The sequence below is a fragment of the Eulemur rufifrons genome, chromosome 25, assembly GCF_041146395.1.
Source record: "Eulemur rufifrons isolate Redbay chromosome 25, OSU_ERuf_1, whole genome shotgun sequence".
In the NCBI taxonomy this organism is placed as follows: domain Eukaryota; kingdom Metazoa; phylum Chordata; class Mammalia; order Primates; family Lemuridae; genus Eulemur; species Eulemur rufifrons.
The window spans coordinates 18,574,301-18,586,922 of NC_091007.1; the positions used below are offsets into that span (position 1 = coordinate 18,574,301).

General features: G+C 36.7%; 1 protein-coding gene and 1 non-coding gene across 3 annotated transcripts in view; both read left to right on the top strand.

Moving 5' to 3' along the window:
- ANKRD26 (ankyrin repeat domain containing 26) overlaps positions 1-12,622 on the top strand; it is an 86,476-nt gene that overhangs the window by 5,824 nt on the left and 68,030 nt on the right. For both annotated transcript variants that reach the window (XM_069458924.1, XM_069458925.1), the window contains exons 4-5: positions 3,636-3,742; positions 7,996-8,066. In XM_069458924.1, coding sequence (XP_069315025.1) covers positions 3,636-3,742; positions 7,996-8,066 — 178 coding nt within the window. The remainder of the gene's footprint in view (positions 1-3,635; positions 3,743-7,995; positions 8,067-12,622) is intronic.
- Positions 6,761-6,867, top strand: LOC138375429 (U6 spliceosomal RNA). The gene has a single exon (XR_011231503.1). It is a non-coding gene; the product is annotated as a U6 spliceosomal RNA (small nuclear RNA).

Below are 12,622 nucleotides of genomic sequence, written 5' to 3' on the forward strand. Positions count from 1 at the left end.
GCAAAATCAAGCTGAAGTTTGAGTTTGCTAGTCCCTGTTCTCCCTCTTCCCAGGAAAATTAAGTGGAGTTTTCAGTAAATGATTCCATCTCTTATTCTTTCCTCTTTTTGGCCAGATCCACAGATGATAAAGGGAATTGGCCATTTGGGTGAGAGATGAGACTGAAGTATTGCCTACCACACTAGTTGTCAAGTAGAATTGTATATCACAGTGACCTGCGGAAATTAACAAAAAAAAAATTTACATGTCTAAACTATCCCCTGAAGATTTATATTTAATATATCTAACAAGGCCTAGACAAGTATATTGAAAAATATTTCCTCAAATCTGGGCATAGTGGCATGTGCTTGTAGTCCCAGCTACTCAAAAGCTGAGGTGGGAGGATTGATGGAGCCCAGGAGCTCAAGTCCAACCTGCTGACATAGTGAGACCCTGTCACTAACAACAGAAAAACAATGAAAATTTTCTTGAGATTCTGATACATTCCTGGTTAAGTACTACTGAGTAGATAAATGTATTATATGAATTCCCATATCTCAGAAACTTAAGAAATCTCTAAAAGAGTTAGAGTTTAATATGTGCTACTTGCTTCAAATATCTCCTTTCCAACAACATTAGCCTGACTTTTATCTGTCTTTCTCTACTTCGGTGGTTGGGAAGTTAAAAGGAATATTACTGGCAGTATCTGTCAGCTTAGAGAATAAGTCCTTTTTCCTTCCAACCATCGGTCATTCACTGTCATTCAGAGGGTCTTTAGAAATTTGCTTATAGGTAGTCTTTCAGTGAGTAGAGCCTGACCCTGTCAGGATTTCCTGTCTGTTCTCATTCAGGTGATTAGGTCAACAAATGTTTCTTACAAGCAGGATTTTCTCAGTTAGAATAGTAGCAAGTCCTGAATTTTTTTAAATTGAAACTATTAAGGACTATCTCAGTATGTCTGTTAAATTCATAGAGCTTTGGGATAATCAGGATGGAAGTTTTAAACACTAAAAACTAGCCAGGCGTGGTGGCTCATGCCTTTAATTCCAGAGCTTTAGAGAGGCCAAGGTAGAAGGTTCCCTTGAGGCCAGCCATTCAAGACCAGCCTGAGCAACATAGCAAAACTCCTTCTTTGGAAACAAAACAAAAAATTAGCTAAGCATGGTGGCATATGCTTGTAATCCTAGCTACTCAGGAGGCTGAGGCAGGAGGATCACCTGAGACCAGGAGTTGGAGACCAGCTTGGGCAACATAGCAAGACCCCATCTCTAAAAAAAAAAAAAAATTCTGAAAACCATGAAGTTAATAAGAATATAGATAAGAATTTTTTAATTTGGTTTCATCAGTCCTATGAACTAATTAATTTGGTTGACAATCTGGGAAAATTAAATACAAATAGATTGTAAATGAATAAATGTTGGAAAAATTCTTTCTTTTTTTTTTGTTTTTGAGATAGAGTCTTGCCCTGCTGTCCTGGGCAGAGTGCAGTGGTGTTATTGTAGCTCACTGCTACCTCAAACTCCTGGACTCAAGTGGTCCTTTTGCCTCAGGCTCCCAAGTAGCTGGGACTATAGGCATGCACCACAATGCCTGGCTAGTTTTTCTATTTTTAGTAGAGACAGGGTCTTGCTCTTGCTCAGGCTGGTCTCAAACTTCTGAGCTCAAGCAGTCCTCCCACCTTGGCCTCCCAGATGGCTAGGATTACAGGTGTGAGCCTCCACACCTGGCTGTGGAAAAATTCTTGAGGTGAGTGTTATGAATCTTAATAGCAATTTTTATTACATATTAGGGCCTGATTTTTTTCATACACATATGATACTTAAGAAAGAAAAGATTTTACTTGCAAATACTTGCTCTATGTACAACCATTTAGAAACAAATCTGTACAACCATTTAGAAACAAATCTGTACAACCATTTAGAAACAAATCCATAGCAGATATAAAAACAGAAGGGCTATGGTCTATGTGTGGCTCATGGATAGGTTTAGTTTGGCTCTATAAACTGAGTCAACATGTAAAATTTGGAAGACTCATGCAGGAATCTGGATTTCAGGCATGTCCTAATCAAATCTGGTGTCCCTCGAGCCCATGTTACTGTTTGGTATGCTGTGCAGTGGTTACCCCTTTGTACAAGGTATATGTTTTCTAGTTTGCTACTTTGCCCACCTGGGCACTTCACTTACTCAGGTCACCTACTTTGCCTCTGTAAGTATTTTGTAATAGTTTACATCTCTTGTTTTATAGTATGTATTGAAAAGGATTTCAAGGTTTTCAACACAGTTTATATTTGTTTATAATATATATAGTCTATATTTTGTGTTAATCCCTTAGTAATGGGATTGATTTTAGAATTTAGAAGTTGGATTTTAAAAACAATTTTTCTTTACATACGTCATAAATAATCATCTTCACGTTAGAATGTCTTGTAGACATTAAGCCTCACTAGGCTACTCATGGTTATAGTTGCATAGGTTATGCCTACTGGAGACAACATTGTATCTTTCTCCTCAGTATTTTCCCTTAAAAATGCAAGCGATGTAGTGGATTTCATTATGCTAAAAATAATCCATACAGATCAGTTTTAGAAGTTTTATTGATAAGCCATTTTATTTTTATTTCTGATTTATATTTTGCCTAAACAAAAATGATTTTGAGTAGCAATCAGAATGGAAACCAGAATAGAAATGGATCAAAAAAAGCAGATATGCCTTGGGGTTCCAGGATTATCTTTATAATTGAGAATAAAATTTCTTACTGAGCTTTCTAACAGTTAAGAATAAAATCTATGATCTTGTAATAGGAGAAAACCCATGGACCATTTCCATTTAATAAGTGGTAGAAGTTCATTTTAATTTAGAGCCCATTTCCTTAGTGACCCATTTGGAGCAATAGTGCCTGACATTGGTATCTAGGATCCTCACACCATTGTTAGAAGAGAATCAAGCTGTCACCTGGAGGAAAACTCCACCTTTATTGAAAAGCTCTTAAAACTGTATCCCTGGAAACCTAACTCCTCAAATGTTAATGTTTGTTACCAAAAAAATATTGTCAAATAGGGATTAGACGCAGTTTATGAGATTTCTTTAATTCTGGACATATAAGGCACAGTTGTGTAATATTTCTCAAACATAGATGATCATGAAATCTTTCTGTTGGGATATAGTCCTTAACTTCTGGTAAAGTAAATATTCTTTGGAACATAGCTTAAGAAACACTGCTCTAGAGATAAATAATTTAGATCATTGATTCAATAAAAATACTTAAATGCTTTAAAACTTAAAGCATTTACTACTATGTCTTAGGACTTGGGGATACAGAGAGAAAAGCCCCTGGCCTCAAGAACCTCCTGGTTTAGGTGGGAAACAGTAAAATCATTATAATCTACTATGGTAAATGCTGTGATAGAAACAGAGTCCTGCAACTTGAAGTGAGTTTTGGAGATGACCAGAGTCAATGTGGTGTGGGGCAGAGGAGGGGTGTTTCCAAGGAAGGAGCAGCGCGTGGGAAAGCACAGAGGGCTGAGAAGGAAGGGACTGGTTTTTATTTACTTTCTATATATTACATGTGTGCGTTCATAGAATCTTACATAAGGTTTTCAGTTCAGGTGAGGAATATGTAATTTTGTGAATTATTAATTGTTTTTGCTGTTTCACAGGCTGAACTCACACCACTTTTGCTTGCTATAAATGGAAAAAAACAGCAAATGGTGGAATTTTTAGTACAGAAAAAAGGAAATATAAATGAAGTCGATAAGTTGAAAAGGTACAGTAGTTTTTTTTTTTTTTTTAACCTGAGTGGTGTTCTGGAGTGGTTATAGTCATTCAAGTCATAAATATTAATAAGATTAACTCTTAAATGTTGGGATATAGTAAAAAATATCAACACAAATCATCAGGTAGAAAAGCAGTTACTTGGACTGGGCAACATAACAGTATGTAGCAGGAACTATAGTATATACTGTTCTTTTATAATACTGACTGTTACTTGTAATCTGATGTTTTTTGTCACATGATCTTATATTAGCTAAAAGGGTTTCATATTAATTTTGTTAGTTTTATAAAGTGTGGACTGTAACTTTTAGTTTATGACTCAATATTGAGCTTCTTAACCCTTTTATAGTATTTTTCTACTCTATGCTTCTTATATAGCTTTTCTTTAAAAATGTGATATTAAACATAAATAGGAGTTGAAAATCATTTTGTCTTTTGGATGACTCTTTGCTTTAAGTTGCTTTCTTTCAAGAATATTGGTGTTCTAAATGACTATTAATTGCTATTACCACATACTGTGGGTTTATCAGTTTTTTTCCTTTTTCATTTCTAGTGTATTTTGATGTTTTTATTTTTAGTTGGTATGGGCAGAAGGAAGAAAGATAATTTTAATTGAATAAACTTTTCCTTTATTGAAGACAAAACCCACATGGGTGATAAAGAGAAAAGCAATAGGTTTTAGATTCTAAAAGACTGGGTTGAATTTCTAGCTTTCCTATTTGCTAGGTTTGTGACCTTGGGAACATTATTCATCACCAAATATATTTTCTGATATAAAAAGGAGGATAATATATCCTTCAAGGGTCGTTGTGTGTAAGATTATGTACATAGCATTGATTCATCGCCTGGCACATGTTTATCATCATCATTAACTGAAAGTACTGTGACTACTATTATTATTAATATTATTGTTTTAAGCCTGCAGATAGCTCTTCTAATCTGACCCCTAGCTGACTTTGAATTCCAATATATTATATCACACTGGGGAAGAAATGCAGCATTCTTTACTTGAATCTTTGCCTACTTTCGATAAGTGACCTCAGCATAGTTTCTTGCCCATCAAAGGACTTTCATTCAGCAAGTTCTGCTAGGTAAAACCCAGTGGGACAGGAGGCTCCCTTTTTGTCCCTTCCTTTTAATCTTTGCAGTAATTTACAGAGACGAACACTTGAGCACCTAAGATGCCTATGTCTGTTAATACATATAAGTGGTCAGATAGGCAGACAAGATGTTAAATTGGTAAAGAATATCAAATTAGCTGTTTAAATAACTTTTTAAGTACCTAAGGGTGAAGTTATCTCTCTGTTATTTTAGAACAGCCCTTTATGCTTGCTGTACATTACAAACTATCAAATTAAGTTAGGCTTCTTGGTCAGCAAAGTATTGATGTCTTTTCTTAAGATGTCCATGGATGGACTACAGAAGAATTTGTTGTTGCTGGTAGTTTTTTTTTTTTTTTTTTTTTGTTGAGACAGAGTCTCACTTTGTTGCCCAGGCTAGAGTGAGTGCCGTGGCGTCAGCTTAGCTCACAGCAACCTCAGACTCCTCGGCTTAAGTGATCCTACTGCCTCAGCCTCCCGAGTAGCTGGGACTGCAGGCACGCGCCACCATGCCCTGCTGATTTTTTCTATATAGATTTTTAGTTGTCCATATAATGTCTTTCTATTTTTAGTAGAGACGGGGTCTCGCTCAGGCTGGTCTCGAACTCCTGACCTTGAGCGATCCACCCGCCTCGGCCTCCCAGAGTGCTAGGATTACAGGCGTGAGCCACCGCGCCCGGCCGATGGTAGTTTTAATATGTAAGTTTATATTAAGTTTATATTAAAGGCTACTTAATACTAAATTGAGGCTTAAAATAATTACAACTATTGCATCTTACACATCACTGGAGATTTCATAGTTTGGTACAGGTAGTTTTGGAATGGCAGTAAGTTAGTCCATTTTATTAGCCAAAAATTAAGCAAAAGGCTAGACTTTTAGAAGTAGCAATGTGTGCAGGATTCTTTAACTCAGGACTTTTAAGTCCTGAGATTCTTAGGGATCTCAGCGTTGTTCATTTCATTCCAAGTATAACCCCTATGCATGGGATGGAAATAGTGTCACATCTTTGATTTTTCTAATTAGTGATTTGGGTCTTGAAAACTCTTGTATAATCCCTTGGGGGCTATCTCCTATACCTACTTCCTTGAATTTTTCAAGTATCTAAGGGGTTCCCTAAGTCCATGGAAGACAGTCTTCTTTTATGAGTCAGGAGGGAGGAAATAAGGACATTATCATCATTCTATGGTTTCTATTGATTCTATTGCTGCATTGTTGCTATTGAAAGTGATCCTGCAGTGTGGTAATAATTGACTTTTGCTACCATGATGTCCTCACTGATTCAGATCCTTCAGTCTTCACAGGGATCCATACTTAGGCTTCAAAGTTATAACTTTTTTTTAGTTTACATACATATGCTTATGTGCTCAGCCATTGCTCCCAAAGCACCAGCAACCCTGCTCTGGCAGCTGGGCCTCCTGGCTTTAGCCACACACATAGTGAGCAAAGTGACCTTTCCCCACACACTGAAAACCTCACGTGGAGCCCACATCTCAGCTTAGACTTAGCCTAGACCTTCATGGTAAGCTATCCTTTGAGAGCCTTGTTTGTCTTTTCTCTAGCAAATATTAGTCGTGATTCTTTTAAACAGTCAGAGAGGTTCAAATAATGTTGCAAGAAAATATGGGCGTTTACTTTCTTCTTTGCTACCAGATCTATACTCCCAGGCTCCTTTATATCCTGGGTAGCACCTTTCCTTGGTAGTGGAAGGTCCCATATTGTTCTTCCCCAGAGTAGTGGGTAGCAAGTTAATATTGGCCGCTCAAGTGATCTGTGAGTTTTCAAAATATTTTCAAATTCTACCTCACCAGGAAGCCATTCAATGGGATTCTCTGAATCCAAAGTAGGTTAGTTGGATCTAACAGAGCTAAGCCATGACTCAGTCAGTGTGCATGTATAAATGTAGGGCTTTGTGCTTGCTTTGGCAGCACATATACTAAAATTGGAACAATACAGAGAAGATTAGCATGGTCTCCGGTCAAGGATGACATGCAGATTTGTGAAGCATTCCATATTTTGTGCAGTGCTTGAAGGTCATTTGACTATTTGCTTACTGGCTCCAAGGAAGCATTGTGAGTCAAAACAAAACAGGTAGGACCCAGTATTGAAATTGTGATTTTCACTACAAAAATAATTCGTGTAAGGTGATCTATGAAATGAAAACAGAGCTGACTAATAATACATGGGATGTTGTATGCAATATCTTGTATGTATCTCAGAAGTGAGAAAATGTCATGTTTCATCTCCTTCATGGAACTTAAAAAAAAATAAATGTAGGGTTTTGTCTTCTACGTCACTTGGAGATAAACATGGAAATTAAGCATCATTCTAACAAAGATCTACTCAGTCAGAGTTTGAGTAGATAGAGAAGCATTAGTAGTAGTCCAGGCCAGGTCTTGACATCTGTTAGTTTTCTGTCCTTGGTGTGATTGATCAGTTCAGTAATAGGGGACAATTATGTTATCTAGTTTAGTGAGATAATATATTTATAAACAAATTTTGTTGCAAATTACAAAATAGCTGAGATGCCCTGAATTACAAGGCACAAAGAATAGAACAACTAATAACCAAAATTAGGACTTAATAACATCTTCTGAAAACAGTATTAGAACCTGTGAAAAAATGCACATTGGGTTTTATTTGGGATTCCAAAATATTTTCAGCAATAAAGTTCAAAAACAGATTATTCCATTGCTTCACTATTTCTCTGATCATTTAGAAAATGCTATCTTGTTAAATCATCATAGCAGCCTAGTGAAATAAGGGAGGAAAATCCTTATTTTTTTGAAGAAGGTGTTGAGCCTAAGAGAAGCAACTTGTCCAAGAACAAATAGCTTTTGGTCACAGAGCTAGAACATGTTCTGAGCTCAGGACGCTTTCCATTATGTCAAGCTAATTCCAGTTAATTTACTGAGCTATACTGCCCCCAATTCATGACCCCTGCAGTCCTCCTTACGTTTTTTCTCTAATAACAAGCTTAATGAGAAGTTTGTAGAGCTTGTAAATTTGAAGTGTAAGGGATAATTAATGTTCTGATATTAGATCTGATATTGTCTGAAATACTCTAAGAATTTAATATATTTGGTAAATGTTTTTCGTATCAGTATTAAAATATTAACTTTATTTATTACATTTTTTTATACCTAGCAATTGCCGACTACTTTCTGAATATAAAGAAGAAAAGATATCTGAAAATCTTTCTCAACATAGCAGTTCAGGTAAGACTTTGATAGTGAATTACTCTTGGTGGTCCTACCATAGATAAAAAAGGAAGAGTAAGGAAGTTTTTTATCACAAAAGAGCAGTTAAAAAAAAAATAAATGTGTAGGCAGATACGGTGGCTCACGCCTGTAATCCTAGCACTCTGGGAGGCCAAGGCTAGAGGATCGCTTGAGCTGAGGGGTCCCAGACCAGCCTGAGGAAGAATGAGAACCTGTCTCTACTAAAAATAGAAAAAAATTAGCCAGGTGTGGTGGTGTGTGCCTGTAGTCCCAGCTACTTGGGAGGCTGAGGCAGAAGCATCACTTGAGCCCAGAATTTGGAGGTTGCTGTGAGCTGTGGTGACACCACTGCACTCTAGCCAGGGCAATGGAGGGAGACTCTGTCTCAAAAACAAAAATTAGTTTGTAAATGTGTATTGTTTCTCAATTTCTTTCTCAGTACTCTAGAATTCAGAATTATATAAGAAGTTAGTTGTAGGTAATATATAATCTCAAACAGTATTATCTGAGAAAAAGAAAAAACAACTTTTATTTAATTTTGTTCACTAAAATCCTATATGAAATTTTTGCATAAATAAGAAAAAAGATTTTTCAGTTAGTATGTTGTTTTCTTATATTCACATTATAACTAATTAGACTTGTTAAAAAAATTGATCTATTTAATTTTTATAATAAATGGATTATATTTTGGAGAATGTCAATTACAGTTGACCCTAGAACATCATAGGGGTTAAGGGCACCAGTCCCCCGTGCAGTTGACAATCTCGGTATAACTTTTCACTCCCTGAAAACTTAACTTCTAATACCCTCCTTTGACCAGAAACCTGAAAGATAATATAAACAATCAGTTAATACAATTTTTATGTCAGATATATTTTGTTTTTTAAATTTTTAAATATTTATTTTTCATTGTCAGGTATATTTTGTACTGTATTCTTAACAATAATGTAAGCTAGAAGAAAGAACCTGTTATTAAGAAAATCATAAGGAAGAAAAACTATATTTACTATTCATTAAGTATAAGTGGATCATCATAGAGGTCTTCATTCTCATCTTCATGTCTAGTAGGCTGAGGAGCAGGAAGAAGAGGAGGGATTGATCTTGTTGTTTCAGGGTGGCAGAGGTGGAAGAATATCTTGTATAAGTAGACCCTGGCGCTTCAAATCTGTGTTGTTCCAGGGTCAACTGTATTACATAGTGATTTGTGTCACTAAAATTAACTGTCTTTAAATCTGGGAACTCAAAAATACTTTTGTGGTACTGGAAACAAATGGCAGTAAGAACTGTAAAACTTAGGCAGTGTGCACCAATACCAACAGGAGATTATTTCTTAACGATACCTACTGAGTACAGAAGTCAGAAAAGCAATTCCTTGTTGAGAAGCACAGGTCATGTTACATATTCTTATACCAACAGAGTCTCACTCTTACCGACTTCATTTCCCCTAAGTTGTGATCAAGTGGGATATATTTGCTTCATTAGGACAAGATGTATTATTCTGTCTGCTGGGTAATTGTCAGGATGACAGTAATTTCGTTAGAACAAGTTACCATTAGCCAAAAGATTATCATAATAAATATTCCAATAGTCAAACTCTGAGCTCAACAAAGTATAATAAAATTACAAACATGTTTCACAATACCCAAAATGTTACCATGCTGCTTAGATGTGACATCTGATGCATTGTACAATCTAAACTGTATGAGGACACCTTTAATTTAGTATATATTTATCAAAGAACTTCTGTAAGTTAGGTTTTGCAAGTTGCAGGAGACATAAAGATTGAATAGACATAGTCTTGGTCTTTAAGGTGTTCATGTTGGAATAGAGCTCTATTAAATTTCTGTGTTTTTTCAACAGAATTTTCAAAGAAAGCATTTTTATTGATTTATTTACTTTGTCCACTTGAATAACCATCAAGTGTCTTTTAGGTACTAAGCATTTTTCTAATGTTACAGAATACAAACATTTTAAAAATACAGTCAGGAGCTATTATCATTGTCATGTTTATCATTTACTACTTTATTCAGTGTTTACTGTGTGCCAGATGCCCTGTAGGAACTTATAATTATCATTTATCATGTATTTATTATGTTAAATATGTGCCAGACACTAAGTCTGTGATAAGGAATTGCAGCTTTAAAGAAGTGGGTAGGATTTAAGGTAAGCACGGAATGAGTAGAAGTTTGCCAGGTAAAGAGGCAGAAGGATGATGCTTGGCAGACGGAATATCTAACAAGATTGCATGTTGGGCAGAAGGAACAGCAAGTGAAAAAGCTAAGATGCATGCGTGAACTTGGCAGGTTTATGAGCAGTTACATTTAGCTAGTGCAAACAGTGTGATGTGGGAGAGGTTGGGAATGAGGTACATACCCAGCCAAGCCAAGCCTGTGAAAGACTTTGCAATACTGTAGAAATGGGTAGATCTTATCCTGTAGGTAGGCCGTGGGAAATTTAGCAGTTAGAATCCTTTGGGGTGCAAATAGTAGATGACTTAACCAGATGACCAGAGTTGTTTTGGTGGTTCAGTGATGTCATCAGGATCCCCCTTGTCCCTCTTTCCGCTGTGCTATTGGTGGTGTTTCGTTCATTTCTCTTTTCGTAGTTGGCTAATTTGCAACAGCTCCAAACATCATGTTTTCACAAGACAATATCTAAAGGCTGGAAGGATTGCTTTTCTTCACAGTTTTCTTTTAAATAAGGAAAAAACTCAGAATCTTGCAGTGGACTGCCTGTCACATTTTATTGGCTGGGTTACAGCACATGCTTATTCCTAAACCTGTCACTGGGAAAGCAGATGTAATTATTGTGATTAGCTTAGAATAATCATTTCTCTTTTTGGAGCTGGGGAGGACCTCGTATTGGGATGATAAATATCCAATTAGAATTGTGTTTCTAAGGCCGGGCGCGGTGGCTCACGCCTGTAATCCTAGTACTCTGGGAGGCCGAGGCGGGTGGATCGCTCGAGGTCAGGAGTTCAAGACCAGCCTGAGCAAGAGCGAGACCCCGTCTCTACTAAAAATAGAAAGAAATTATATGGACAACTAAAAATCTATATAGAAAAAATTAGCCGGGCATAGTGGCGCATGCCTGTAGTCCCAGCTACTCGGGAGGCTGAGGCAGTAGGATCGCTTAAGCCGAGGAGTCTGAGGTTGCTGTGAGCTAAGCGGACGCCATGGCACTCACTCTAGCCTGGGCAACAAAGTGAGACTCTGTCTCAACAAAAAAAAAAAAAAAAGAATTGTGTTTCTACAGCAAGAAAGAATGAGGAATGGCTCTTGGGTAGGGAGCCAGCAATGTTTGCTACAGGGATTCATTGGAGAATTTTGAGTAGGTGAGGCATAAGATTAGATTTGAGTATTAGGGCATTCTGGTTTTGATAGGAAGCAGGGATTGGCAATTTTTTTTCTGTGAAGGCCAGATAGTAAATATTTTAGGCATTGTGGTTTCTGTTTTATCCACTCAACCCTGCCGTTGTAGTGTGAAAGCAGTCACAGGTAATATGTAAGTGAAAAAGCTTGACTGTGCTCCAATAAAACTTTATTTACAGAACCACATGGCAGGCTGGATTTGGCCCGTGGCTCGTACTTTTCTGGCTCCTCTTATGTAGATAATAGATGTACAGTAACCACCCAAAGAGACTGGGAGACAATGGAGGCTTTTGTAGTAGGCAAACTTGGACTAGTATCAGTCTATTATCAGGTTTTCACCTAGCCATGGTGAAATCAATAAAGTCAGGAAGCTCAGTTTACTCATTTTTAAATGCTGTTCTTTTTTCTTGGCATCATGCCTTTTTCATTTGTTTTCTTAAAATTTTTTTAATTTAAGACATAACATTCATAGTTGGTGGGTTTTTTTTCTCTGTGAAAGCCATCAATAAAGTTCTCATGTTTAACTAAGAAATATAAATGTATCCATTTTATATGTTTATATTTCCAGTGGCAGTAGAAATATAAAGCAGAAGCCAAAAAAAGGTACAGTTAATACAATTTAGTGATTATTGGATATAAAAAGTTAGGGGGCAGAGAAAAATTTCAGATGATTCATAGGTTTCCAGGTTATACACTAGTGTTTAAACTGGACATGAAGAAGGAGTAAGAAATTGTCAGGTAAACAGAGATGAGCAGCAGGTCAACTGGGAAGACCAGCTTATTCTATGTATTAATACTGGAGTTTAATGGAATATTCATGTAGGGTATTTTCAGTAGGTAACCAATAACAGGCATTTCTAGCTGGAGACAGAACTCTGAGGTTGTAGATACAGTCATGAAATAATCTTATAATTATTAGGCAAAGTCGTAGATCTGAATGAGCTTGTGCAAGATGGGGAAGATGTAGAATGAGAAGAACGCCAGTGACACAACCGTGAGAATGTCAGCACTTCCCAGAGGAAAAGGTTTTAGTGAAGAAGACTGAGCCGTGGCTAGAGAAAAGTGGGAGAGGAATCAGAGGAAGGATGTTGCAGAAATTTTTTAAAAAGGGGAGAATTTCAAGGAGGGAGTATCAATGCTAGCAAGTAAGCTTATTAAAAATTAAATTGGATTAACTTTTAA